General features: G+C 40.1%; 1 protein-coding gene and 1 long non-coding RNA gene across 10 annotated transcripts in view; one reads left to right on the plus strand and one right to left on the minus strand.

Annotated features, from left to right (window-relative positions):
• Positions 1-19,907, minus strand: part of LOC147799111 (uncharacterized) — a 63,868-nt gene extending 43,961 nt beyond the window's left edge. The window contains exon 1 of the long non-coding RNA XR_015425231.1: positions 19,125-19,907. This is a non-coding gene — a long non-coding RNA (uncharacterized LOC147799111). The remainder of the gene's footprint in view (positions 1-19,124) is intronic.
• The window catches only part of LOC110990503 (uncharacterized), a 234,114-nt gene that overhangs the window by 130,807 nt on the left and 75,904 nt on the right, over positions 1-27,403 (plus strand). Inside the window, exon 7 of one of the 9 annotated variants that reach the window (XM_087136871.1) lies at positions 23,580-23,688. The exons of 7 other annotated variants lie outside the window; for them this stretch is intronic. In XM_087136871.1, coding sequence (XP_086992997.1) covers positions 23,580-23,673 — 94 coding nt within the window. In that variant the 3' untranslated portion in view covers positions 23,674-23,688. Of the gene's footprint in view, positions 1-15,694; positions 15,795-23,579; positions 23,689-27,403 lie in introns of those variants that run through there. One more of the 9 variants, XM_087136872.1, reaches the window with a different exon arrangement.

Consider the following 27,403-nt stretch of genomic DNA (forward strand, 5'->3'; position numbering starts at 1 on the left):
GAGCTACCCTAATAAGGCCAATGCCGATACATTGCAACAAGGGTTTGCGTCAGGGTTTTTGCTGGGGTATTCTGGGCCGAGGGTTGGCCTACAGGCAGACTGCCTAAAATCAGCTAAGGAGCTTCCACACAGTGTTCTGGAGAAAATTGCAAAAGAGCGTAGCCTGGGTAGAATTGCTGGTCCATTTGTCTGCCCCCATTTCCCCAATTACAGTGCTCCCCTATTGGGTTAGTCCCTAACCATGAGCCTAACACTGACCATCTCATACATCACCTTTCTTTTCCAGCTGGGTTTCTCTTTTTGAGAAATTTAGTACATTTCTTGAGTTTTGCATTTGTCAAGTTGCCAAGTCAGTGGCTATCACACATTACTTAGATGACTTTTTCTTTGTGGATAAATCTCAGATGGGATGCAAATATCTATTAGATGAATTGTCTAACATGTGCTCAAAGCTTGGGGTCCCGCTGGCAGTGGAAAAGACAGAAGGCCCACAGCAAGTCATAACTTACTTAGGCTTAGAGATTGATTCCAGAGACAAAATTGCTCAGGTACTGCTGAATAGAAAGAAGATCAAGTTGGTGGAAGTTCCGTCATTGGTGGGTGCGCTAACCTTTGTGTGTCAGGCAGTGGCACCAGGTAGAGCGTTCCTTCGCCGTCTGATTGCACTGACACAGGGTCTGACTGGGCCCCATCATGGAGTGCGGCTTTCAGTAGGGGCCAAACAGGACTTAAAAATGTGGCTAGATTTCCTTTCCCGATTTAATGGAGTTTCTGCACTTTGGAATGTTGAGTGGGAATCCAATCAAACTTTGGAGTTGTTACTGATGCAGCAGCGGGTATTGGTTTTGGGGCATATTTTATGGGGCAGTGGACACAAGGGTGGTGGCCGCCATCAGTTATTTCATCTCCTCCATCCATCGCTTTTCTTTGGCTTATGTACCCAAGGGGGTGGGGTGCTGTATGTTCCATGGCACAACCAGCGCTGACCCTAAAAGGTTGGATGGATCATTCTATTATTTCATTATTGTTCCTGGGAGCCCATTAATTTATGATTGGCTTGTAAGCCAAATGACGATAGATGTACTGGTACATATACATCGGACTTGGGAGTCCTTCGTTTGTTTGATGTATGTTTTGGGGCCTACCAGCCTATATGACTGATGCCAGCTTGCCCAAAACAGATGTGGTATCTGGCGAAATAATAAATAATAGATGCTGTGGCAAGAGTCAGGAAAATTATTTGTCTGGAAGTTTGTTCATTTGTGAGTTCGAGTATAATTTGACTGCGACTGCTGAGCTGTGGTATGCCCTGAATGGAAGGTTTTGTACAGCAGCAGGCCCCATTGAACCAGCAGCTGCTTGGTGAATAGACTGTATGTATGTGCGGTAGTAGCAGTCCTCCGTAGCGAAGGGGTTAAAGATACTTCCTTACATGTTCAGAGATAAGGGGCAGGGCCTAGGCCTACAAGTAATTAAACTACTTAGCCCCTAACTTTACTTACACATTTTTTTGTATTAAGTAATTGCCGAATTATAACAATGTATAACCTTTTTCTTACACGTTGGCTGAAAATTGTAGATATGTGGGTTTCCAAGGCTGTCTAAACAATACCTGAGTCAGTCCTGCCAGAAAAGATGATATTGTAGAGCAGCCAAGCCCTGCAAGACGTTCCCAGTCGGTCCGCAGCAAATGGCATCATGACCCGTGAGGAAAATGAGACCATGAGATGAATGACGCAGTCTCGTGATGGCCCACAGAAGGGATCCATCCACACAAGAAAATCCAACGGCAATTCTTCCTTTACGTAGGCCAATTACTACAAGAAATATATACAAGGCCTACCAGTAGTTGTCCTAAATGTACTGACGTATGATGCAACTAGCGATCAATTCAAGGAAAACTTCTTAGTACTTTTTTTGGTGCCACTGCTGGCACCTACTGTCCAAAAGTGAAGCTTTGCCACCTTTCCCATAAGGGAAGCGAAAGGGACGCTGAAAACTGCAATTTTCATTGGCCTAAAGTTTAACCAATTTGCGTAAGGGCACTTTGTATCCAAGCAAATTGCAAACCTAAACACTACAGCCCAGTCACATGATCATTCACGGCCACGCTAACATGACTGCAAAACAATAAAAACCGAAGGGTGCCCTCACACATTTTCAGAGAGTAAAGACTTTTAGCGTTTATGCGGTAAAAGAATATTCCAACGTTAAATTCTAGTTCTGTTCCAGAACTTACCGATCCGATAACCAAGTTTGAGTCTGAATCTGAAGCACTAGAATCAGAACCCACGCCTACTTTACCTATACAAGCACAGGCATCTAATAAAAAACTGCTTGATATGAGCAACGATGAAAAGATGTCTATAATTATCAGAGCTATTGTCATTGCTGGGATTGCTTTTTTGACGTTTAAGATATTAACCTAAAGTAAGTTAACCGTTTCAAAAAAAAAAGAAAAAAAATAAATAAATAAATAGCCTATGATCCATTTAGAATCATAGGCTTTTTTTTTCAAATTTGTACTAAAACTTTACATTTTCTGAACATGAGTCAAAATTAAAACACCTTCGCCTACAAATAAGGTCCATAAATGCTCTGCGACCCAACCGATCGCTTTGCTTGCAACGTTTAGTGACTAATAAAGTATGCTCCCAACCACATCCGGTAAAGCAACCAGTGCTTTCAAACCAATTTTTTTCAGCACGTTGGCCAAGTTCTGCATTTGTTTCTTAATCCACTCTTTCACACCTCCGTAGGGGCAGGCACAGACACGATGGTACTAATGGCTAAACCCAACTCTTTTAAAATGTGATTGTCACACCCTCTTCTCTAAACAACGTGCGGGTTTTGCAAGCAAAGTATTAACTGAATTTAAAACAGAATTGAACACAGTTTTAATTCGTTCAAATGACTTTGTAATCAATACAATAACTAGTCTCTTGTTAATTTCAGCTCTTCTAACTCAGCTTGAAGTGCACTATGTGTATCAATGGCATACATCATTTGTATCTAAAATCATGTTTTTGAGTTAATAAAACCAGTTTGTCTCTATCTGTGGCATAGAGTCTATCTTGATCATCAAGATAGAACAAGTAGTAGTCTTTAAATTCTGCATTGTATCCTGTATCTTCTGGAATCACGTCATAATATTTATCAACTTTATCTTCGATTAAGGACATCCTTAATTATTCTGTGGGGGTTTGTTCTTGGCCTTCAATAAACGTTGTCTCTTTTTGTTGATCAAATAATAAGATATCTGCAAATTGCTGATCTTCTTGGTCTTCTTCTTCTCCTTGATCTAAAAGAGGTATTTCTTCTTGGTCAAATCCACATGCCATGTCTTGAGCCGTTTATTTTATAATAAACAGGTTTTACCCGCTACGCCCACTGGGCAGGCTGGCCGGCAATATACCTTGCACCACAAGCCAACTTTGTGTGGCTAACACGCCACTGGCAATCGCAGTCATCTTAGCTGCATCTTCAGTTCTGAGTCGGTCCAAATCATGTGGTTTAACTTTCTGTAGCATTTTACCAAGTATGGCTTATTCCATCGAGATTACACTGACGACAGCACCGTGATACACCGTGTTAGCTTGTCCGTTGGCATTGATGTTTCCTTTGCTTTACTCATTGTCTTTTTATTGTATAACAATTTTTAATTTACTCCATTTCGAAAGTCTGAGATGGTTGTTTTGGTCTCTGGTTCTAGTGATTCGGGCTCGCTTGCTTTCAGCTGGAGAAGTTGTTGCTTCATCTGCTTGTTATGTTCTGCCAGCCTAGAATCACACACAGCCGCAACTCGCTGTTTTGGTCACAAAATCTGTTTTAATGCTGTAGCGTTCACAACAATCCGTTTTTCAGCTAAACATGGCGCCTGTCAGCAGGGACTGCAGAGGCGCGAGGCGGGAAAACCGCGGGCCGTTCGCATACCAGCGGGGGCAGCCAGCCAACTCCATGCAGGTCCAAGCTGGCGTCCCCACCGGCCGGACCCGCCGGCACTACAATATCATATACCCAATACCCCGTACTTCACGCCGTGGTACGGGGTATTTTTTGGTCCAAAAACCAGAGCAGCCCAAAAATACCCAACCCAGCCAAAAATACTCAAGCAGACTACAAATATGTGAGCAAACCAAAAATACCCATGCAGACTACAAATATCTGAGCAAACTGCAAATATCTGATCTGACCAAAAAAAATACTCGAGCTGACCAAAAATATCCAACTACCCCCAAAAACTCGAGCTGACCAAAAATACCCGAGCTGACCAAAAAATATCTCGGCCTGCGCTTCCAAAGATGTATCGGCCCCTCTTTGCTACTGTCCAACGGGTACCAGAACAACTTGCTCTGCGACGTCTCCACCTTGGACTACGTTTCAAATTGCCGAGACCAACCGAAAGAACTCAAAACTAGAAACCCGAAACTACAAACCAGAAACTCAAATCTACAAACTCAAAACTACAAACCAGAAACTTGAAATGAACTTGAAACTTGTCAGAAACTTGAAACTCGAAACTTCGAACTTGGAATTATAAACTAGAAACTACAAACCAGAAACTCGAAATGAACTAGAAACTTGGAACTAGAAAGGAACGAGAAGCTTGTCAGAAACTCGAAACTACAAACTTGGAAAAAAATAGAAACAAACACCTCCCCAAATTTTGAAAAGGTGTTTTTCACATACAAAAGATCTATTTTTTCTAACAAGGCAAACAATTTCCCAGGTACGAAGAAATAGGGGATTCTACCATCTGCTTTAACGTGATAGGCGGGATCCAGTTTTTGTAGATTTTGTCCACGGCTGGGTACGTGGCAAGTCGAGTGTGGAATTTTTTGGCGGTTTGGTACGGGCACGCTGGGTACAGTTCTGCTGGTTTTTGTTACATAGCTTCCTGGTTTTTGGTGCAGATTTGTTTGAAGTTTGGTATGCAACTACCTGGTTTTTGGTGCAGTTTTGTTTGAAGTTTGGTGCGCAACTACCTGGTTTTTGTTACATAGCTACCTGTTTTTTGTTACACAGCTACCTGGTTTTTGGTATACAACTACCTAGAGTTTGGTGAGCAACTACCTAGAGTTGGTGTTCAATTGACGCATGATCAAGCGGGCACCATAGAATACAAATTAAACCAAATTTAAGCTGGTAAGATTTCTTGGGGCAAACTGCTTAAGTCCCGAATAGGGGTCTTTTACCAAGACGTAACGGGGGAAGCTGAATCAACCGTTAAAGACTTATTTCAAATCTTGGATAAGCACTGGAACGACGCCTTCGATAAATTTAAAACCTGTTTATAATAAAATGGCGACTCACACTTTTTATTTAACCGAAAGCGAGCAGATGTTTAAATTGGAAGATGTCATTAAAAACACTAAAGGCGACAAAGTCATCAGAGTAAAGAATATTCAGTTTGAACCTGGATATTTTAATGTAACAAATGCCACTGAAATTGAGTGGGATACAAACTTGGACGGTAGGCCTGTGGGGGTCAGTGGCAAAAGACCACCTGGAATACCTTCAGAGGAAAGGAGGGAAGTAGCCCCAAATTCTGAGTTAATAAAAACAATTAAAACCAGATTGATTCAAGCAAATAAAAGAGGTACTTTAGCAGAAGAAATCAGAATCATCACTGATGAAATTGAGCAGCTAAACCAAGAAATCACAACTTTAGAAGCGCAGTTAAATTAAAGACAACCATTGGAAACGCAGGCTCATTTAGCTTATGATATCGACGATAAAAGTCAAATCAGTTTCATTGCTCGAGGGGCAGAGACAAGCCTTGGATGAAATTTATAAAAGGAATCCCCCAACTTGACCTATAACAAACTCCCCTGTACAACCCACAAGACCCAGAAGAGAAATAACTAAAAGACTTTTTTTAACGGGGCTAACAGAACCTATACATGATAGACTTCATTATCGAAGCTCATCTCAACCATTACCCGAGGGTCAAAGAGGAAGCATCATGGTGTGTCCTGGATATTTTAACATGGACTGATTTGACTTTTTGTTAAACTCGATCCTTGGCGTGTCTTTTAAGGTTCACTCAGAATCTAAAAGGGTGACTTTGGCATTACAGACCCCAACCTCAAGTTGCGGCTTAATAAAAAAGTGTCTAAGCTATAGAACTTACCCAAAATCAAACTTTTACCCAACGTTATTTATGAAGGCAAGTATGATTTAAACCCCTTGAAACTCGCGTTTATTCATTGCAAACAGTTAAATACATTTGACAACTTCTATAATGGGTAGTCTTTAGACTTGCTAGATGTGGAAGCTACCAAGCCTTGCAACTCAACGCTGAGACGTGTAAAACGCCAAAAAAGTTAACAGACAGAAACATCAGTGAATTGATTTTTTCTGTCAAAAACGAGGTGTGCTCTTGAATAATATCAGCAAAATTTTAATTGAGTTAGACATATTTTAGAACGTGTATATAATAAAAAGATGACGACTAACAGATATCCAGATTTGGGCAAGTACCCAGAGTTAAACTCGGCCAAGCAAGCTGAGACCAAAGTTTACAGACTCAAAAAGATCAAAGAAATTAAATTGCAGATCTTAAGAGAACGTGACACTTGCGAAGTTAGTTACAAAAAGATCAAACGACTTTTAACAGTGCTCGGTTACGTAGAGTACTGCGTAGAAGCGATAGGGGCAAATTCGGCAGCTATAGGAATTCCCGCCATTTTGGGAGCCATTACCCGCCCCGTAGGACTTGTAATGGAAGGCATCGCTATAGGCGCATTTGGCGCTTCTGCGATGTTAAAATACACCAGTCGCCAACTGGTCCATAAAACAAAAAAACACGACCAAATCCGCGTGCTTGCCGATGCAAAGCTAAACACGATAGACGAATAATTTTATCAGAGCTGAAGAAGTTTAACGAGATGAAAGAAAAGATTAGGTCAAATACGACTACAAAGTTGAAAGAAAGTAAATCGACGAGCAAAGAAGAATTCAAACGGCAAGTCAATGAAAGAGCGGAAGCAGCAGCCAACGAACGAGCGGCAGTTTTTAAAAAGGATCTTATGAAAAAACTTGCCGAATAACTTTGCACAAGTTGGTCAAATATGAAGATAACCCATCCACTTACCGAGACATAAAACCAAACGTGTCTCCTTTTTAAACGCGTATAAAATAAATGGGAGCTAACTTTAGTCATTTATCGATCGTCGTCAATAAAGATAACTGGTTTTTGGCCGAGTTTCCCAATTTAACGCACGCGTATTAATTACCAAAAGTCACCACGAACAAAGCCGTTAATCGCTGGACAACTGAACCGATTTCATTCTATCAAAATCAATTTAATTTCGTGGTGTATTGCACGACGCAGCTTGCGGGGTGGGTTTTGACTTGTTATCTGATCCCAATCTATATTTCCTGGCTTTATTTAATTCTCACGTGTATTATACCGTGAGAAAAATATTTTATGAATGCGTGAAGCCCATTCCAAGTGAGGCTATCTTCAATGCATTGCACAATAATTACGATCATCAGAAATTTACAGACATGTGTCTATTTTACGGGGTCGATCCGAATAAATCGTACAAACAGATGCATGATACCGTATCAAACGGATTAGGAACTGCTTATTATTATGACAACAGTTACATACCTGTCCCTAATAAAAATTACGATGCACACAACTTACACGTCACCAATGGCAAATATGCGGGATCTACTTACATGGGCTTTGGCTGGGCTGATCCGCCCAAAGGCTCGGGTCACGCGAGTACTTATATGGTAAACTGGATCTCGCAATTGGACGCGGTTACCCTGGCTAAAAAAACAAAAGTAAATGAATTGATCCGAGCTTACGTTTACACGCCCTGAAGACCTGCACAAGGTTCAAAGGTCACACAATTCGCTAAATTAAATGGGGAATTCCCAGATCCCTACAATTTAAAAAAGTAAAAGGCAAAAAATATAACTCCTCAAATTTGAGAAGGGGTTTAAATTTTTTTCCCAAGATTATTATAAATGAATTCATTTTGTTTGTATTACCTACCACTAAAAACAAGGTCCACACGTGATCCATCCGACCGCTTTACTCGCCACGTTAAACAGCCAACTTAAAACGCTACCGATAATTCCCAGCAAAGTTCCCAGTGTTTTCAAACCGAGTTTCTTCAACACGTTTGCTAAATTTTGTAATTGACGTTTGATCCAATCAGTTAGGCCTCCTTTACTCTGTGGTTCAGGTGTCGGTTCTGGCGTGGGGCTTGGCATGTCGGCAGCTCTCGCGGCGGCCACTATGCTACTGACAATCGTACTTACGGCCAGTGAAAAAGCCATTAAAATACTTACGATCGTGACGCCTTGCTCTCAAAACAACATTTGTATCTTCTCGCATAAAGTTAAATCTATATTCATAACCTTTACATCTATTCCTTGATGCGATTAATTTGGCTCCTTAATTAATCGGTTTTTCTATCGATGACTTCTAATCTACCCCATTTTTCGACTTGTAAGTCGCCCAATTGCTGTTGAATTTCCGCACATTCCGCATCAGTCGCCGCTTCGTCCAACTCATTTTCAACCTTATATATATAACGGTTTTGCCCGTACCCAACGTATGTTAATAAGCATTGTATGCTCAGTGCTGTCCGAGAGCTTGCGAAAAAACCTCACAAGCTTACTCGGGTGGGACTCGAACCCACGACCTCCTGCTTACTAGTGCAGATGTCTTAACCACTCGACCACCGAGCTTGCCGGGGTCGGCTGGCCGGTCCGAGTCAAATGAAGCAGCGGGTACCGCGAACTATTTTCAAGATGTATTTTTGCGTTGGGGAGATGTTAATTATATATATAACGGTTTTGCCCGTACCCAACGTATGTTAATAAGCACTGTATGCTCAGTGCTGTCCGAGAGCTTGCGAAAAAAACCTCACAAGCTCGGTGGTCGAGTGGTTAAGACATCTGCACTAGTTTGGCGAGCCGCTGCTTCATCTTTCTGTTATGTTCTGCCAATTTTTTACCCTGCTCCACGCTTTTGGGATTTTTAACTTTTGTCACTGTTTGCTCCGGAGTCGTTGCTAGCATTGCTGGCGTTATCATTTGTTGTTCTGTTGACATCTTGTTTTATAATAAAAGTGTTTTTGTTGATTGATAGATGTTTGGTAGTTATTAACGTTGCAACTAGGGGCAATAGGTAAATTCCATACTTATAGCAAAGCTCGCCTAAGAAGTGGCTCATTGTCTGATTTATAATCGGGTCGTTATTTAAATCTCTCGTCAAATTTTCTTCTGACGTTAAATCGATATTGAAACCGAGGAAATCTACTGGCGTGGTTATACCCAAAAGACGCGAGTATAAACTCAGGATTGCATTTCCGAAAGTGTTTACAATTTATTTTGCGAAATGTGCCTCGTATAATCAATTTGATGCAAAATAAATTGCAGCTTCAAATAATTTATCACCGCGGGACATTGGAGGCTCTTGTCACTAAGTGGGTCAGTAGTGTTCACTCGCGGTTGCTGGCACGGTGATTTAATGCCTTGAATTAGTTGCTGGCGTGACCTTAAAAATGTTAGTAGCACTGGAGAGAGTTACTCCCAGTCACTTTTGCTTGAGCAGCCGTAGCGTTTGGTTGGAAAAGAGAAAATCTGTCTGTTTTGCAAAAGCAACAAGCCCGTCTGGCGTGAATTTCATTCAGGGACTGCAAATTGACCTCGGTTTAAAGGCACTGTATTCTTATTTACAACACTTATGGGAATGTGCCGAAAGGAAAGGCCTGATCCCTTCCTTTGTTGGGGGAGCCACTAGATTATTAAGGGCCAAATTAAGAAAAGCCATTTCGTACTCACCAATTTCTGCCGTTTGACATAAATAGCTGTAAGTGGTTGTTGAAAATGCTCATTAGTTGCCCATTATTCCAGCAACCCAGTGTAAGCCCAAGTCAGGCCGCACCTCGTGGAAATTGCTGTCCGATCCCAGCATTTGATGGTTGGCCCAAGGTTATTGCATGCTGGAGTAAATCCTTGCTAATTTGTTCATGAAAGTTGGTTAATTTTGCATTCTGCCGGATGTAATTGCTGTTTGAATTTGCATGTCGAAGGCTTTGTACCGCGCAGGTACATTCCAAAATTAATTTACAGCTCCATGTGCTTTGGGCGGAAACAAATGCTGATATGATAATTGCTTTTCATACATTTTTGCTGATAGCTCTATGTATTTGCTGATATGAGTTGCTGTTCCGCGTCACCAGGCTCGGGCGGGAACAATCTCTGTAATTTTTGCTGAATAGCTACACTTTGCCTGAAACGCAATGTAAGATATACTTGCAGTTCCGCGTCACCAGCTTCAGGCGGGAACAACCTGAACTGCATTTTTAAATGCATCTGCACTCGCCTTGTCTTTGCCGTTGTTTAAAGCTGCATTTGCATCGGCAGCACCGAGACGTATTTTGGTGATGTTTTCACGTTCAAATCCGAAATAAGCCATATTTTAGTCTGCTAAATTGGGAGCCAGTTATCTTTGGAGTTGTGAAATACGTCCGCGTCTCTGTAATTGACAATTTTATTACCCTGTCAGCTGACGTTGATTTCCGAGATCAAATTTCTCGCCATGGTATTATACACAGTGCGATTATCGTCCAATGCTCCATCTAGATCTAATTTAAAAGCCAATTTGGCAGTACCCGGAACAATTATGTCATCTATTCCTAACGCGAGGAATTTTACGTTTAACGTGTGACCCGCAGCTATTGTGCTCGGATTATGCAGGATGGTTACCTCCCGTCTTTCGCCTTTGATTGTGCAAGGCGCTTTTAATCGGCGTCTCGGGTTTAGTTTTTAGTGTATTGTTGCAACATTTTCTTAATATATACGATTTTTAATTTAAGGTTGTTTTTAAATCTTACTTTTTACTGGAAAATCTTAAAGAGAAAAGAAAAGACAATTAACCCTAACACTCCTCAGTCCTTCACCCGTTGGAGGACTGAGGAGTGTTAGGGTTAACGATATGCCCGCCGTAAAGAACATTTCTTCATATTCCATTAATTTATTTTGCTTGCAAAATGATTCATATTCCATTTCTGCTGCCCAATTTTGGATTTCTGAAACCGTGTCACCAATATGATCGATATCTGTACGTATGTCACCGAGCATTTGCTCGATGTTGCTTAGGTTGGTTTGAATTTCTGCCAGTTGATTTTTAATTTCGCAATTCATATTTTTTAAATTATATATTTAAAAAAATGGCGAGTGCTTTAATAATGGTAGGAGGAGCGATTGTGAATGCATTAGCGTTCACAGGTTCAAATTTTTTATTCAGTAGTTTATCACAGAGTAAAATAGACAAGGAACGTAAACGTCACGACCTTGCGCTAGAGCAACTGGCGCAAGCAAAAGAATCTTGGGAGCAAACAAGTTCATATGTTAGACTTTTTAAACAAGCGAATGCAGCAGGAGCGCGTGAATTAGCAAACGTTTTTAAACGTTGATGAGGCTTTACGAGCTTATGCTGAATTGACTGGCAAACAGGTTACGCCGTTGCCACCAGAGCCAAAGTTATCCGATTTCTACGTGCCGTCTGAAGATTAGAAAATTCGCGAATTTATGTGGATTATATCCGGGACTGCTTTGGTCATTTTTTTGGCATATCATTTTTAACTTTATTTTAAAATGAACCAAGAATTTTCAAAATTATTTTACAGTCCTCGAGGTTATTGGTGAGGCAAAAGCGCCATCGATCATTTGGCACAAAAAACGGGTGCAGAAAAATCGACCATGCGATCCTGGTTAAAAAAGCAGGCAGTTTGGCAAAATTTTTTACCCGCGCCAGATTATGTACCGCAGCCTATGACATTGCAATCGGAATACGATTAGTTAGTCCTAATTACACGCATCAGACGTTTTATACTTGCCTTGGGATCGAATAAATCGTAAAACTTATAAATACGCTTTATGCTTCGTAGACGTCGGTTCGCTATATAAAGAGACAGAACCGTTAACCAGTAAAACGGCTGAGCAAAGAAGCCATTAAGAAAATTTACGATCGATGGCCACTGACTTGGCCTAAGATTATAATTGATTTTATGGTAGACTCGGGATTGGAATTTAAAGGTGAGTTTAAAAAGTTGATGACGAAAAATAAAGTAGAAATCCAAGTAGGTGAACCCGGAGTACATCAGTCGTAGGGAATAGTCGGACAATTTAATCAAACGTTAGCCAAAAGGTTATTCGGCCATCAATACGCACAAGAAATGTTAAACGGCGGCATTCGTAATGTGGACTGGGTAAAACGCTTGCCTCAAGTCGTAAAATTGCTAACTGAGGAAAAAACTCGATTAATCGACAAAGAACCTGCAAACGCCGTAAAATTGGGCCAAGTACAGCAAACACCCGCGGCGCCTGAAAGAAACAGATCGCGTGAATTACCTCCAGATGTATTATTTAGATATTTTTATTACCCGGGTGAGCAAGAGGGTGGGACTATCTGAAGGGCCACAGATCCCATTTGGAGTGTGGACGTTTATCAAATTAACAAACGCACGAGCCAATTTAAACGAGCCCTGGGCAGGCGCATGAAAACGGGCCGAACTTTATATTATTTATTAAATTGGAATAGGAATTTTGTCAAAGAAGAGCTTCAAGTTGTACCCAAAGACATGGAATTACCGCCCACTAAATAACCACTACCAGCCTTTATTATATTACTTTATATGTGTGGCCGGGGTCTCCGAACTTGGACAAAGGAAACAGGGCCCTGTAACAAAAGACCGTTCTCCGAACAAAAGACCAGGCTGCTGGACATTACCGGCATTTTTCACTCTCAAACGTGGTGATAATCCAGCATTATTTTGAAACCGTATACCAGGGTTTGGGGCATTGAGAGCAAGTGGATTACCACTGGGGACAAAAGCGCTCCACCACCGCAGTGATGAGCCACACAGCACCGCTGCACGCTAATCTGGCTCCTATTGAAAAGAGGTCAGCTGTGCACCGAACCAGGTTCGTGAACAAAAGACATTTATACAACACTGCACAATCTGGGCTCTGTTTACAAGGCTGCTGGCGTGGCTGAAATACTTGGGCATCAATGAAGGCCACCTGTCAACTTAGAGTAGCGTCTAAAGATTACTTGGTGCGGCTATAAACGACCGTTAAATTAAATGATGAATTTTTGAAGGATTTTGAAAACGGAAAAATGATAGTCATGCCGGCCCAGCATCATCAACATTGAAAAATGCCCCAGCATGAAGTGGATAATGTCCATGGGCTGAAGTTTTAATGCCGTCTGATAATACGTAACGATTTGTGTCTAACGGCGACAGACTTAATTTATTTTGCAACTCCGTGAATATGGAATGTTTATCTGATCTAAATAACTGCTGTTTATTAAAATGTTGCACCAACTCAAATAGGCAACTTGTGCGTCGTGGGTTAGCCGTTTTTGGGTGACTACTTTTGTCAAGCCTTTCGCCTTTTTCAAATTTTGCCAATCCATTAGAATCAAGTACATTTTTGGACGTATGCAAATGACCTCTGAAATTGTTTGGCCACCAAATTCATCTTTTATTTTGCCAATGATCTTTTAATTTTCTGGATTGTAACGTTTATGATCCAGTGGATAATTACTGAAGTCAAATAATTCACGCTTTTTGCGTAGGTACTTGTTTAAATTGTCGGTTTGAATTTGGACTTATGAAGAATCTGTATCAGTAAATAAAAGGCACACATCTGAACCCAAATCAGCTTTTAGCATGTTGTAATAGAGATCATACATTAAAGTTTTGGATAGGTCGAGCATGCTCACGTCGCAGTAAATGGAATTATTCAACTGCGTTTTTATACGATACATATTGACAAACAAGAGATCAAATTCCTTAAACGGCATTGTGGATTTGTAATTCGGTTTAAAAGTCGGCTTCTGGTATTTTTCGGTGTCTTGTGAGTCTCTCAATAAATGGCCGTCCATTTGATAGCGCACGTTTTACCAAGCACAGAATTATTCATCAATTTAAAGAAATCCTTCTCAAAATCAGACTTGGCTAATGTGCGTAAATCAGTATTTTTATTGATATAACTTTTCATCCAAGGTGCTTGTTTAAAAGACATGACACGATGCACCTGTTTTAATTCTAGACCGAGTTCTAAATATTGCTGTAAAGTTCGATAATGAACGACATATTTATTTATAGTGTTTAAAGTTGATATGAAATTATCTATTGAATTAATTCGCTCGCCGTGTGATATCAAGTCCTTTTTGATATTCTGACAGCCATTCATTTGGGATCGATATATTTTCAGGCACCAGTGGGAAGTCGTGTAAATCATGTAAGTTTTACGGATAATCTAACGTCACCTTGAGTATACAACCTTTGGACGCTCTTGGATAAATTTTCGAGATGTACTCTGGGGTAAATTTGATCACGCCCTGAATCCACCTAAAATGTTTAAAAGGCAAAGGCTGACTCATGGCCCAACCGTATAAATTATTCGCATCTAGATACATGATGTGTGACGTCGGTTTATTTGGGTCGTAGTCTGGTAGGCCCAGATTGTTTGCCTTTCCATAACGCTTTGCACCCATGCTAGAAATGCCGCCTCTTTTAGCCCTTTCAAAGAATAAGTGCTTGTCTATGTCTGTCAATAGTTCCAATTTTACACCCGAGTGTTTTAACAGTGCGTCCCACGACAGACCCGGTGACGTGTAATAGTTGGCCGGGTCAAGGCCGTAGTTCTGTTTACAGACTTTGCGGAAGTTCTCAAAAACACCTGCCAGTAACAATACGTCCGTTTCCAAGTATAGGTCGTGGTAGTCACCTAGGTTTTTACAGTTAAACGTGTGCCATACTGTTTGTGCACAGGTGTATTCCTTCTCTCTGCTGTTTTCTCTGCTTCAGAGAACTATAAAAGACATCTCTTCACGGGAGGCTCGTTTCTTGAAATCGGTCAAAGGAGTCGATATATTCGTAAGGGTAAATGCCTTTTTCCAATAATAAATCTGTGTTTTCTGGAAATATGTCCCGAAGTAAGTTAAAATCATCGGCTGAACAATTTTTAACTAGTCGATCTAGCAAAGCCGCCATGAAATGAAATGAGTCTAGGAACCTTAGTTGGCCAAAGCTAAACAAAATGTAGTTCTCGGTATTTTTAGCAATTAATTTGATTTCTTTCCCGTTAAACTCACAAGCACATCTAATTATGCAGGATAATTAGATGTGCGTCATATTTCTCCAAATTGTGTAAAATAACCGGAATGGGCGTTTGATAGGGTATGACTCTTAACTTTGAATTACAACTGGCATGCGCTGGGCCTCGGTACTTCCCCGTCACGTGACAGTAATCTGTTTTTGGTTCGTTTTGGAATCAGGCACTGGCATTGAGATTCTTTAGTCTTACCGATAAGCTTTTCACAGATCCAACACCGATTGCAATTTTTGTAGGTTTTTTGTAACTCGCATGACCATTTTAGTGGCTTTGGATTTTCAAACATTTCGTAAATTTTACAGGCGTCTTCACTAATTGACCTGACAAAATCACTTGCTGCGTCTTGGCCTCTGTACATCTTTTGGCTCATGCATTTACCGTCACATCTGAGGACCGTGTATGAATAACCACACGGTTTATGGATTTGAGTTTTAATCGTGTTTAGTGAGGTTGGGGGAAGGCGCTCTAAAACAGATTGAGGTGTCTTGCTTGTTTTTATAATTTTCAAACTTGAGAACATTTTTGCCTTTGGCAGGTATTTCGACCTTGCATGCCGCTGTGTCAATTCCTTGGCAGTCCTCTTGATGTCTGGCGAGTCTTTCTTCAGTTTGAAAATGTGACAGACATTTGAAACACCACTATTTCTTATGGCCGTGTTTATCAACGTCACCCATCAAACGAGAGAAATTTTTGATCCAGCATTAATGACTCGTTTCGCCTTGGATAAAGTAGAGTAAATAAATATGCTCTTTTTCGCATTTGGTCTTGTAAAGCATGTAAGTGCCTTCTTTCTCGGTATAGCCAAATACATTAATGGCTAAATTATTTTGTGATTCGATGCGCGAAATTTGTGAAATCGGTGTTGGAAAATTTACGTTTGTGAAATTTAGGCCATCTTCTTTAGTGTAAGTCGAAGTGCGCTCATCATGTATTTTGTAATTTGGATTCATTTCTAACTGACGTTTGACATTGTCTGAATATAATTTTAAAGCCGCACGCAACGCCCAGCGAATGCACTCTCGATCTTCTTTATTTTGGACATTAATAATTGCTGATTTAACAGCCAAATATCTTGGCAGTAGAATATAAGTCGCGCCTACCGGATTATATTTCACCACCTTGATATAAAAGGTGTGTACTTTATCAAACACCCAGCCAGAACCACGCTGCTCGTGTGCTTCCACGTCTGCTAGATGTTGCACAATCTGCTGATTCAACGCTTCTTTAATTCCTTGTTTAGAAAAGACCGCGTTATTTGGCTTGTAAACGTGAAAATGCCGAGTTTCGTTTCTGCTTGCGGTTTTTCCATTTTGAACTGAATCTTAATGGCCGTTTGTAATTTGTATGAGCCGATTTCCTTAAACTCGGCTAGCACTTTGTCTTCAATAAACTTTCTGTAAAAATTTTTAAAATGAATCACGTCGTCTTCATAGAAATTCGGTATCAATTCCCAATTTCTATAATTGTCCCTGAAGTGCCTAATTCTCCGGATGTCCACTTCTTAAATCGCCTGCGGCTGAATGTACACTTTAATTGTAGTTATCAAGTCTGTTCGCAATATTTTTTCTTTTACACCCATGGCTGTGAATTCTATGTTGTTGTCTTGAACTGTTGTAAAAGTTGATGATATGACTGGCGAGTGAGATTTCTAAATTGCTGTTGACTCTCTTGAACACCTTTTATGAGCTCCGACTTTGTGTGTTATTTGCACTTTGGTGCCGGTAATGGAATGTTATATTGTTTAACAAAGTCAACAATAAAATATTTTTTCAATTGCTTAAAGTCTGATAATACCGGGCGGCGTTGTGGTTTGGTTTCTTTATTCATACCTCTTTTTTATAGAGGTTTGTAAAATTTAATCTCATTTTTTTTATTGGCGCACCCAAGGCACTTTTCTAAATGCCATAGCTTATGGAATCATCAAAAAGATGGACCCAGGAAGGCCTACGGAGTAGTGCTTTACTGTTCTAGAAGTAGCTTGGGCCTTGCTGAAGCTGTCTTAGGCCTATGTGCCCACTTATACTTCAGCCTAGATTCAGTTCAAACAATACGCCTGCACAATGCACAGTAATGCAATGGCGCAGGCGCCGCGGCAGGCACGTGCATGTGGTGAGCCTGCACCTAAGCATTACCGTAAACTGCACAGGCGTATTGCTTGCTCAAATAGCGCCCATGGTAATTACGCCCTTTGGGCAGAGTTATCCATCTTGCGCCTTCGGCGCTACATGATCTTTGAACCCCAGAACAGCAAGGCCTTTGTTGACCGAAACAGTCATTTTCCTAGTTTCCAACAACAAACAGTATTCAGTTTAACTGCAGCTCAAGTTTTCTTCAAATTCCACGGAAATGTTGTCAGTAGTTTACCTTGCATGTAGCAGGCATCACAAAATCATTTTCGAAGATAAAGCGTTTTGTTTGTCCATACAGGATCGATGAAAGTGCCATGAAAATGTAACGGGGAAAAATGGCACACTTCAAATACGAATTAAAAAAATAAAGAAGAGACTTGAAGGAAATAAAACACTTGGGAAACTCGCTAAAAAAATTTCAAAAGGATCAAAAGAGAGGAGTCGCAAGAAGTCTAAAAGAATAGGGATACGGAAGCTGAAACTTGATTCTAACAACAAAATCATTTATTTCTTCTAAAAATATCCCCCCAAAAAGAAAAGCAACTGGAGAACTAAAAAAACAAGACTGGGTCAAAAATCAGATTTTAAAATATTCACCTAAAGACTTGAAAATCTAGCCAAGAGAATTTCAGAAACCAAACCTAAAATGTAGGAGAAATATGACCAAGACCAAAATTAAATTTAGAAATTAGACCAATCCTAGACCAAAGTAAACCTGCAACAGAATCAAGGTAAGACTTAACCAATCTAAAACAAGACCAACCCAAACTAAAAGAAAAAAAAACAAGAACCAACAAAACCAACACAGCGCCTAAGAAAAGTTACAGATCAATTCAACTCAAGCGTTAACCACCTGGAAGTCAAAGGAAAAGTAATAAAAACCATATAAATACAAGTTGAAGACTAAGAAATTATCCAATGCACAAAGTACTACTCTGCACATCCAAAGTTGCTCAATCTGCATCGTAAACTTTTTTTAGCTTCAGTAACAAACATGTGCAGTAAGGCTGAGACCTGCCAAAACTTGTGAATATCAATGAGGTAATAAACAAAAGGTCGGCCACTTCCAAGAAGGCAGGCCACACTAATCCTTAATCCCTGCAATTACCTAAGCCTCCTGCTGAAACATGTGCACAAGCATATGGGAGTCCATGAACAAAAAAATTGACTTGCACAGGATGCATGTACTGGCCACATGGTTAAAAAATACATGTACATACTACACACAGGTAAAAGCACAAAAAATTGATAATAGAATGTACGCACTCGAGTCCAAGACTACGTAATGGAGAAAAGTAAGACAAATCTATCCGTGTTCTGTGATATGTACCAACTAAGTCAGCAGACGCACACTTCAACTCAATTTATTCTGCTTCACTTTCAATCATGGTCTGGAGTGAATCTACATGGCAATCCTCATCCTCATAACCAACTTTAACTTAAAATGTTCATAAGCACGGACTTAAGAATCAAATCTAAAAGCAGAGAACCAAAATCACAGATACGATCTATTTGTTACTAAAAAAAAAAGAACTACATAGACTCCATCGTCAAGAACTTTCAAAAAAATGCACTTGTGCGAATACAAACATTATCTTCATATTTAAACAGGCTAAGCAACAATAACAAAAATATCCAAGTAGCAATGATCAAAACACCTTGTAAAAGTTACAGTCATCTGGCTAGAATTTGGTTCAGATCTGACAAAAGAACACTTGGCTAATAATGTGAGTAAAGACGAAACAATCTATCATCAAAAGCAGTCAGCTGACATAAAATACAAAAGTCTTTCTCTTTTAACAATACAGATTAATACAGAAATAAAAGTAAACTCACCAAGTCCACCGCAGGTCTGAGCTTTCAGGGCAGAACTTGACTGGTATTTAATAGGTGTGTTACTTCACCGACTGCCAGCCTGCTTACTGAGACTTGGGCTCAAAGCATGCCCACAGTGCCTGTCCAGTTGCATGAGTCATCATCAAGTAAACAATTATGAGGGGCACAGGGCAACTTTAGGATGGGTAGACTAGGGGGTGCTACTCCTATACTGTGCGTGGACATTTGAATTGAGTACAAAGACAAAACTAAGTTAAATCTGCCCCTGCTACACAAACACTTTGGGTTTATGTCTGAATTGCCCCCAAAACTTCTGAATCAGGCACAGAAAATATTCGAGCATGAAATCAATTTTTCAACCGAGACAAGACATTTTATCATTAAATGATCAAATGCTTTATTCTCAGTATTCCATATAAGTGTGTTAAATTGGTTTGCCACAAATAACTTTATTAACCCTTACAGTCCCAAATCCTCCAATTTCAATACGATTTTACATACACCCTAGGGGGTTAGGGTTAGTGTATTTCTCCTGTGTGTAATTGTTGGTGTGTTAACATGGCTCTGTGAAGCTGACTGGCTAAATGATCCAATTTTACTGCCAATTTGGACAAGAAAAACTGAAAAATCTCTCCTATGCTTAACTACTGTGGCGGGACAACTGACACCTTTTTGTGGTGGACCAGCAGACTGGCCTGATCGGCAATAGAATTGACTTGGCCTAACCCCACAAATATATTTATTTAACCTTACGCAAGAATGAGCAGCTATCCAAACGCAAGGGGGGATATCAGTTAACGAACAGTGGACTATGCCTTAGGGGCTGTTCGTTTGGTGGAGGTTTACCACCATTCTGTGATTAGGTAATTGATCCCAATGCCAATAAAGATTACAATAAAGTGATACAGGACTGAACTAAATATCACGGTGTCCAGTGATTTCCAAGGCAATTATATGATTGGTTTATTCTATGTCAGTGCTCAGTTACAACAACAATTAACTATATACAAAATTATCCTCACAGGGAGGTAGTCCTACATGGTCAACTGCACCACAAACGTGATTAATCTGCCTTATCCTTAACCTACACCAGAATAACCCTCACGGTGATCAGGGTAAACCTCACAGCGATCAAGGTAACCCTCACAATAACCAGGTAACCTTCAAAGTGATCAGGGTAACCCTCAAGTCTAAATAAATAATCTACCGATGGCTTATAACTGATAAGTCTTAACCACACAAGCGAATACAATCTTCGTAACTGTACAACACAACACAATGGTGTAGACTTGTACAACAATAATCTATACTGCCTTACAAAGCAACACAGTTCCCAAATTGCAACAAGGTTTATGTTGACTTAAATAACCCTCACCCACTTCAAGTTATTATGAAATAACACAGGTAAGTTGATTAAGAAAGCGATTATAATAGTCCTCACCAGACTCTTAACGGAAACCTGCACCCAGTAAACCTCAACAAGGAAAGCAAGCTTCCAGACCAGGACCGCTACCAACCATCGCTATGCCAACAAGCATGGAACAACGGCACACAATCCTTCTAGTCTAAGCTTCGCTAATTCCCCAATTAACTGGTTCACACGGGTTCCCTAACCCTATAATCTACCACTTCTTAAATAAACGAGACTGTCTAATGATTCCCGAATCTTCAAAGAGATCTGATATAATTGGGAGCTCCGGCAACTGGGAACAAGCACCACACTAACCAATCGCACCAGGTACACTTGAGGTAGATCCCCAACCACCAGCGGTCGTACGTCAGATTTACACTCGAAACTCAGAACACAAGACAACTCCACAGAGCTCTGGTTAGCGCGCTGCCATCTTGAGAAGTCCTGGCAACCCACGCAGACAGTGCCCAGACCTAAGGTAATGCGCGCCTCTGATTGGTTGCCGCGCGCATGTTTAATGCATGAATTAGACGCGCCTGAATTATTAATGACCCAGACTAAACACAGGTCTGCGCAGCTACCCTGTTTCGCCACACTACCAAGAAGTAGCACTTGAACTATTTGGCAGTGTTTTTTACCAGCTTTCCTTATCTGCAGGTATGTGTGGAATTGGAAAGAAGCATCTTTGCTAAAATGTCTTTGGACAGTCTTTAGACAATTTTTAGACAACACAGAATTCTAAAAAAGGAGCCACTGAATGATTAGCATAATGTGTCAGCCAATTACATTAGAGAATTTAGACCAATAAGGGAACTTCTGTGACAAAACGTTTAACCAATGGGACATCTTCTTAATGGGAGGCATGGCTTGATGGATTAAGGGAATGTAGTTTAAGGTCAGTTTTGTCACAGCCTTTATAGGGTAAAGATTTAATAGACAGTGGAACTTCCAAATTTTTGTTTACCTGCCTCCGCCCCATCTCCACCTTGTGTTTAGTAACATATTATGGTGCGAACGAAATGTTGGCATTGTGCTTTGCATTATCGCAAATATTTGGTTTTGTGTTTCTTTGATGTTCACCAAGAACCATTTCTTCCCCTCAACGGTTCAGATGGGGGAATCGTATCCTTCAGAGAGATTTGAGTAAGCTTGGCACTTTGAAGCAGTTTTTGGCAGGAATTTCGACAGACACGGTCAAGAAATGATCTATTCCAATGGCCAATAAAGTTATTTTACCAGTTGCAGCTGCTAGAACATACAATGGAGGCACTATGGCTGTAATGTCAATGTTTTGTGACAGGCACTCGAATGGCTCCATGGATGTTCACCATGGGCCATTCCTCCCATAAGTCTCCAACAGGGAAACATCGGGTGCCTGCAGATTTAATAATTCAGGTTTAGTGTTTTCACTACAGAGTTATTAATTAATTGGTGTTACATGATTGTTGGCTTTAGTAGCACCCATGTGAACTTCATAAATATGCATGTTGTGTGACGTGAAGGGCTGTAGCTTTGCATTTGTTGGTGCTATATCGAAATTAATATGCAATACGCTTGTTTCGATTTATGATTGATGGTTGGGATGAAAGTGCTGGGTGGTTGTAATTCGTGATTGCTTGGTTGCGGCATAGTTGCGGCATGTATTTTTTTACATACATCTTGAAAATAGTTCGCGGTACCTGCTGCTTCATTTGACTCGGACTGGCTAGCTGACCCCGGCAAGTTCAGTGGTCGAGTGGTTGAGACATCTGCACTAGTAAGCAGGAGGTCGTGGGTTCGAGTCCCACCCGAGTAAGCTTGTGAAGTTTTTTCGCAAGCTCTTGGACAAGCACTGAGCATACAGTGCTTATTAATATACGTTGGGTAAGGGCAAAACCTGTTATATATGATCTAGCAATAGAACCAACAAGAAAAGCGTTGTCGTCACTCCAGTCGATCCTGTGAGTTACATGCAGTTTAAAATTCAAAGCTTACATTTTGGAAAAAGTTTTGTAGTAGCTATACACACACAGTGGACTACTGGCCAGTTTCACTGAAATTTGACAATTTCCGGATGTTATCCGACTGAACAACTTTCGCGATTCAAAACAAAAAGAAAATGGCTGTGATAGTGATACACATTTTGATACTTCAAGACGGTCATCTTGTCAGCTAGGCACTACACATACATGTACATGTACAGTACGTGATTTCACTTATTCAGTGCACCGCCATACAGTGTACATTGTACATGTACATACATACATGAAGCTGGAGTGACGGCCCTGCATGTGCAGTGATTCACTACACGTTGTCGGTCACCTTTGTAGCTCTGCCGAGATAATGAGGTCCAGGGTTGCAAAAAAAGACAAGACGCAGTAAACTGTTTTTAACTCCAACCCCTATTCGAGATATTTTTGCAACGCGCGATAATGAATGACATACTTTGTTTTTGGTTGAAAGCGTAGCTATGAGTTTGTCTACAGAGGCCGTCTTTTCTCCATTTGTTTGATCAAGTCTTTTGATAGTTTGACAAACATTCGTTAGATATCTGAATGTTTTCAGGTGCCGAGGGAAATCATTGTGTAAGTCATGCAGGTGTTGAGGGTAATCGAGAGTCACTTCGAGCATATAGCTGGTTTTAGAGTGAGGTGAAAGCTTTTGAATATATTCAGAGGTAAACTTGCCCAGGTTTTTATTCCAGCAAGACTGACCGTACAGCAGCAGTTGAGACACGGCCCATCCATACAGATTGTTTGCGTCTAAATAAAGAATGTAGGATTGTGGTTGATTTGGATTGTAATCTTTGAGACTGGGGTTGTTTGGTTTGGCGTATCGTTTGCCTCCTATGCTAGACATACCGCCTTGTGTTGCCTTTTAAAAAAAACAAGTGTTGATTGATGTTGGTCAGTAACTCAAGTTGAATGGCAGAGTTTTTCAACAAAGCATCCCAAGATAAACCGGGTGCTGTGTAATTAATTGGCGGGGTCTAAACCATAGTGGATTCTACAAACTTGGAGAAACTTTTAAAAAATGCATGTAACGACGTGTCCATTTCTACGTAGAGATCGTGATAATCTCCCATGGTGCGACAGTGAAACGCTTGCCATACTGTTTGAGCATGGGTGTATTCTTCTTCAGACACGGTCTCCTGTTTGAATGGACCATAAGACTTGTCTCTGGCAAGTAAACTTGTTTCTTCAAACTTTTTATTAAATTATTGACATATTCATACGGATAGATACCATTATTAATTGTAAAATGGCATTGTTTGGAAACCTTTCACAAAGTAATTTAAAAGTGTCTTGGGCAATTTTTGACCAACCAACCGAGTGAAAAGGGCGTGAAATGAAACGAATTGATAAATTGCAGTTGGCCGAGAGAAAATGAAATGTACTTTGAAGAGTTTTTAGCAATTACATTTATTTTACCTCTGTTAAAAGTAGAAACACCTTTCATAATCAGATGGGCGTCGTAATTTTCCAAGTTGTGAAATGTGACTGGAATGGGAGTCTTGTTTTTAATGATTTGGAGTTTGAGGTTGCCGATAGTGTGAGCTGGGCCTCTATACTTGCCGTTGATGTGACAGTGGTCTCTGACCTTCCTAAATTCATTGGTAGGTTTTTCACAGTTCATGTGACAATATTTGATAAAACCACTGTTGTTTTTTAAACTAAATTCTATCTTTTGGTGTTGAGCTTTCGGTTTTTGCGGAATAGGACATTGACACTGTGATTCTTTGGTAGGACGGGTCGTTTATTTTGCAGATCCAGCATGTGTCAGTATTGTTGTGTCGTTCATGGAGTTCTGATGTCCAAATGATAAGTTTTGGGTTAGCAAACGTTTTTTGATGTTTTTTTTCTTGCATGATAGACTCTATAAAATTAGTAGCAGTGTCTTTACCTTGGTTTTTTTTGTGACTCGCACAGACACTGTCACAGCATACGATGTTGTAAGAGTAACCACACGGTTTGTGATGTTGAGTTTTGAAAGTGGTGGCTTCTTGTGGTGGTATGGGTTCTAAAATAGATTCAAAATCAGCCTAGATTGCAAAAGAAGCGTCTTGCATATTTTTGTAGTTTTTCAATTTGAGAATGTTTTTACCTTTTTCGGGTAATATGACTTTAGAAGCATCTACTCCTTTGCAGTCTTGTTTGTGTTGGTCTAGTTTATGTTGGGCTCCAAAGTGGGTCATACAGTTAAAGCAATATTTGTACAGTTGTGATTGTCTATATCGCTCGAAGTGAGTCTAGATGAATTTTTTTATCCAACAATAGTGAGTGTTTTGATTGTTGCTTAAATAAAGTAAGTTGATCAGTTCTTCATTTTTGCTTTTGTGGAGAGGAACACACTGTCTTTAACGCTGTAACCAAATACATTTACTGCCAAGTCGTTCTGGGCTTCGATGCGTGAGATCTGCAACACTGGAGTAGGAAAGTCCACATTTGTAAAACTTAAACCATCTGATTCTTTGTATGTGGTTGTTCTATCTTTGTGTTATTTCGATTGGTTTCGTGTTGTCGTTTGACTTTGTCTCTTATGAGTCCTTAAGCTGCTCTCAACGCCCATCGTTGATCTTCTTTTTTTACTTTAATGATCGCTTTATGGCCTGCTGACCTTTTGGAGAGTGGTATTTAACTACTTCCTCTCAACAGTTGATAAAGCAACACGTTGATATAAAATGCAACTACTTTATCAAATATCCATCCCGATCTGTTTTATTTATGTTCGTCTACTCTCCAAAAGATTTGTTCTTTTTGTTCTTCTGACGCATTCTGGACGTCTCTTGAAACATCGTGATGTTTATAGTGATAAACGTTAAAATACCTACTTCATTTTCTTGTTGACCTGGTCTTTCCATTTTAAGGTTAGAGAGCACGGGTCCGGCATCTTGGTTATTTGGCGCACCCTATTGATCGCTTGGCACTCCTTGTATCCCATTTGTATGAGTCTTTTTCGTACATATATGATAATAAAACTCAATTTTCTTAACCCTCGTTAGAGTTTATTAAAATTAACCGATCCTCAAAAATTGAGGATGGGTTAGTTTTAATTAACTCTAATGAGGATAATCACCTCTAGATTTACAACTAAAACAAGCAGACATATTTTTTGTGCTCACAAGAGAGATCTTGAGGGATATAGTCTTTGACATTTTGAGCTATTTCTTTGGTATGTGGTCTACATTCCCAACAATGATATTTATATAACCTGTGTTCGCAGGTCCTCCATTTTTTATTGCCTGCTAAACAATACAAACAACTGTTACTAATCATTTTATTGACTTTTAATGTAAACTCTGAGAGTGGTTTTTCTTTGAGTCAATTGTTACATTTTTGATTTCCATGTTTTAATGGGGTTGTGAATCGAATTTAATATATATACATACAGTGTCATTATACTCAGATAATGAATGTGACTGGACACTTACTTGACTTTTCTGTCAAAGCTTATAGCTGAAGTTTATGTTTGTTTTAACGGTAAATGATAAGAAACCCTGTGAATATTTCTGAGACCTAAAATTTTGGCAAGGAGCCGGATACCGAACACAGGACAAACTTGTTATACAGACACACAGGACATACAGCTAACAGTTCACATGAAATAATGGACTACCGCGTCCATTCAACATATTACCATTGTGGCCACACCAAGGACACCACACTGTCACATGTCCTTATACCAACCAACTACTATGACACAAATCTGCACATGTGGGCTTTGACCCTGATACAGGTCAGCTAACTGTACCCGACCTCCACAAAGACTACATGTAACACACCCTGCCTTCACATTAGCAAGTTGACCCCAACGAAACTGAAGGGCGCCTCTAATTGGCCCCAACGAAACCGAAGGGCACCAAGATCAAAGTTACAGCTATTAATTGAACAAATAAACAATTGAAATTCCCCAAGTTGGAAAACGAGGGGCAACATGCTACATAGCTCGACCGGAACTGAAGGGCACTACTGTTAGCTCAATACACTTCTACGTTATTACTATTAGAAACCATGTGATAAAAGTTAGCCTACTAAATTAAATTTATGCTCTGTGAAAGTTATTATTGTCCTTTTTTCTGCTAGAAACTGCTAGCGACAACAGTTCAAAATGGATCTTAGCGTAGCCTGAAGCAACATTGAAAAATCGTAATAATGGTGGAGATTGGGGGAGGTGGCAGGTTGAACTTGTTTTAAGACAAAGCTGTGACAAAGTGACTAATTTTCCATGTGTTCCCGCTAATAAGAAAGACCTGGGCAGCTTGATTGGCTGCCAATCACCTCCACTGACCAATCCATGCTCGTACCCTATGCCACTTCCGATTGGATAGCTCCGAAAAACTCGGATCCCCCAAAACCATGTAAATAGCTTGAATTGCTAGTGTCATCATTCTGAAACAATACATTCGGCTGACGGCACATAACCAGGTGTAAGCCGGGTAGAAAGCCTGCTCATGTGCATAATTGAGAAACACAGTAACAATGTGTGCAAGCATTCAACGTACATTTACTACTGATGGGGGCTCTTGCAATGCATTCACTGCGCATCATTTCCCACAATCAAGACTCTGACAAGAGTTTCCATGGCCTTTCTCATGAACTGGATGGCCACCCACATAAGATTAGGCCTCTGCTGAGTATAAAGCATTTGATCGGTGACTTGATAAAATGACATTTTTTTAAAATTGTTTGGGAGGTTTTATCACGATCAATCAAAATATGTCTTGTAATTTAACATGGCTTGAAAGTTTGGTTGATTGTTTACATAATTTACACAGTCTCTTAAATTTTCACAGTGAAAGCAATTGACACAATTGATACAAGTCAAATATCTTTGCAATGAATACATTTTATACAACCTTTACAATTGAGGTTAATTTGACTTTTTTATA

The sequence above is a fragment of the Acanthaster planci genome, linkage group LG05, assembly GCF_054643075.1.
Source record: "Acanthaster planci isolate LZ-2023a linkage group LG05, COTS_SCS, whole genome shotgun sequence".
NCBI lineage: Eukaryota > Metazoa > Echinodermata > Asteroidea > Valvatida > Acanthasteridae > Acanthaster > Acanthaster planci.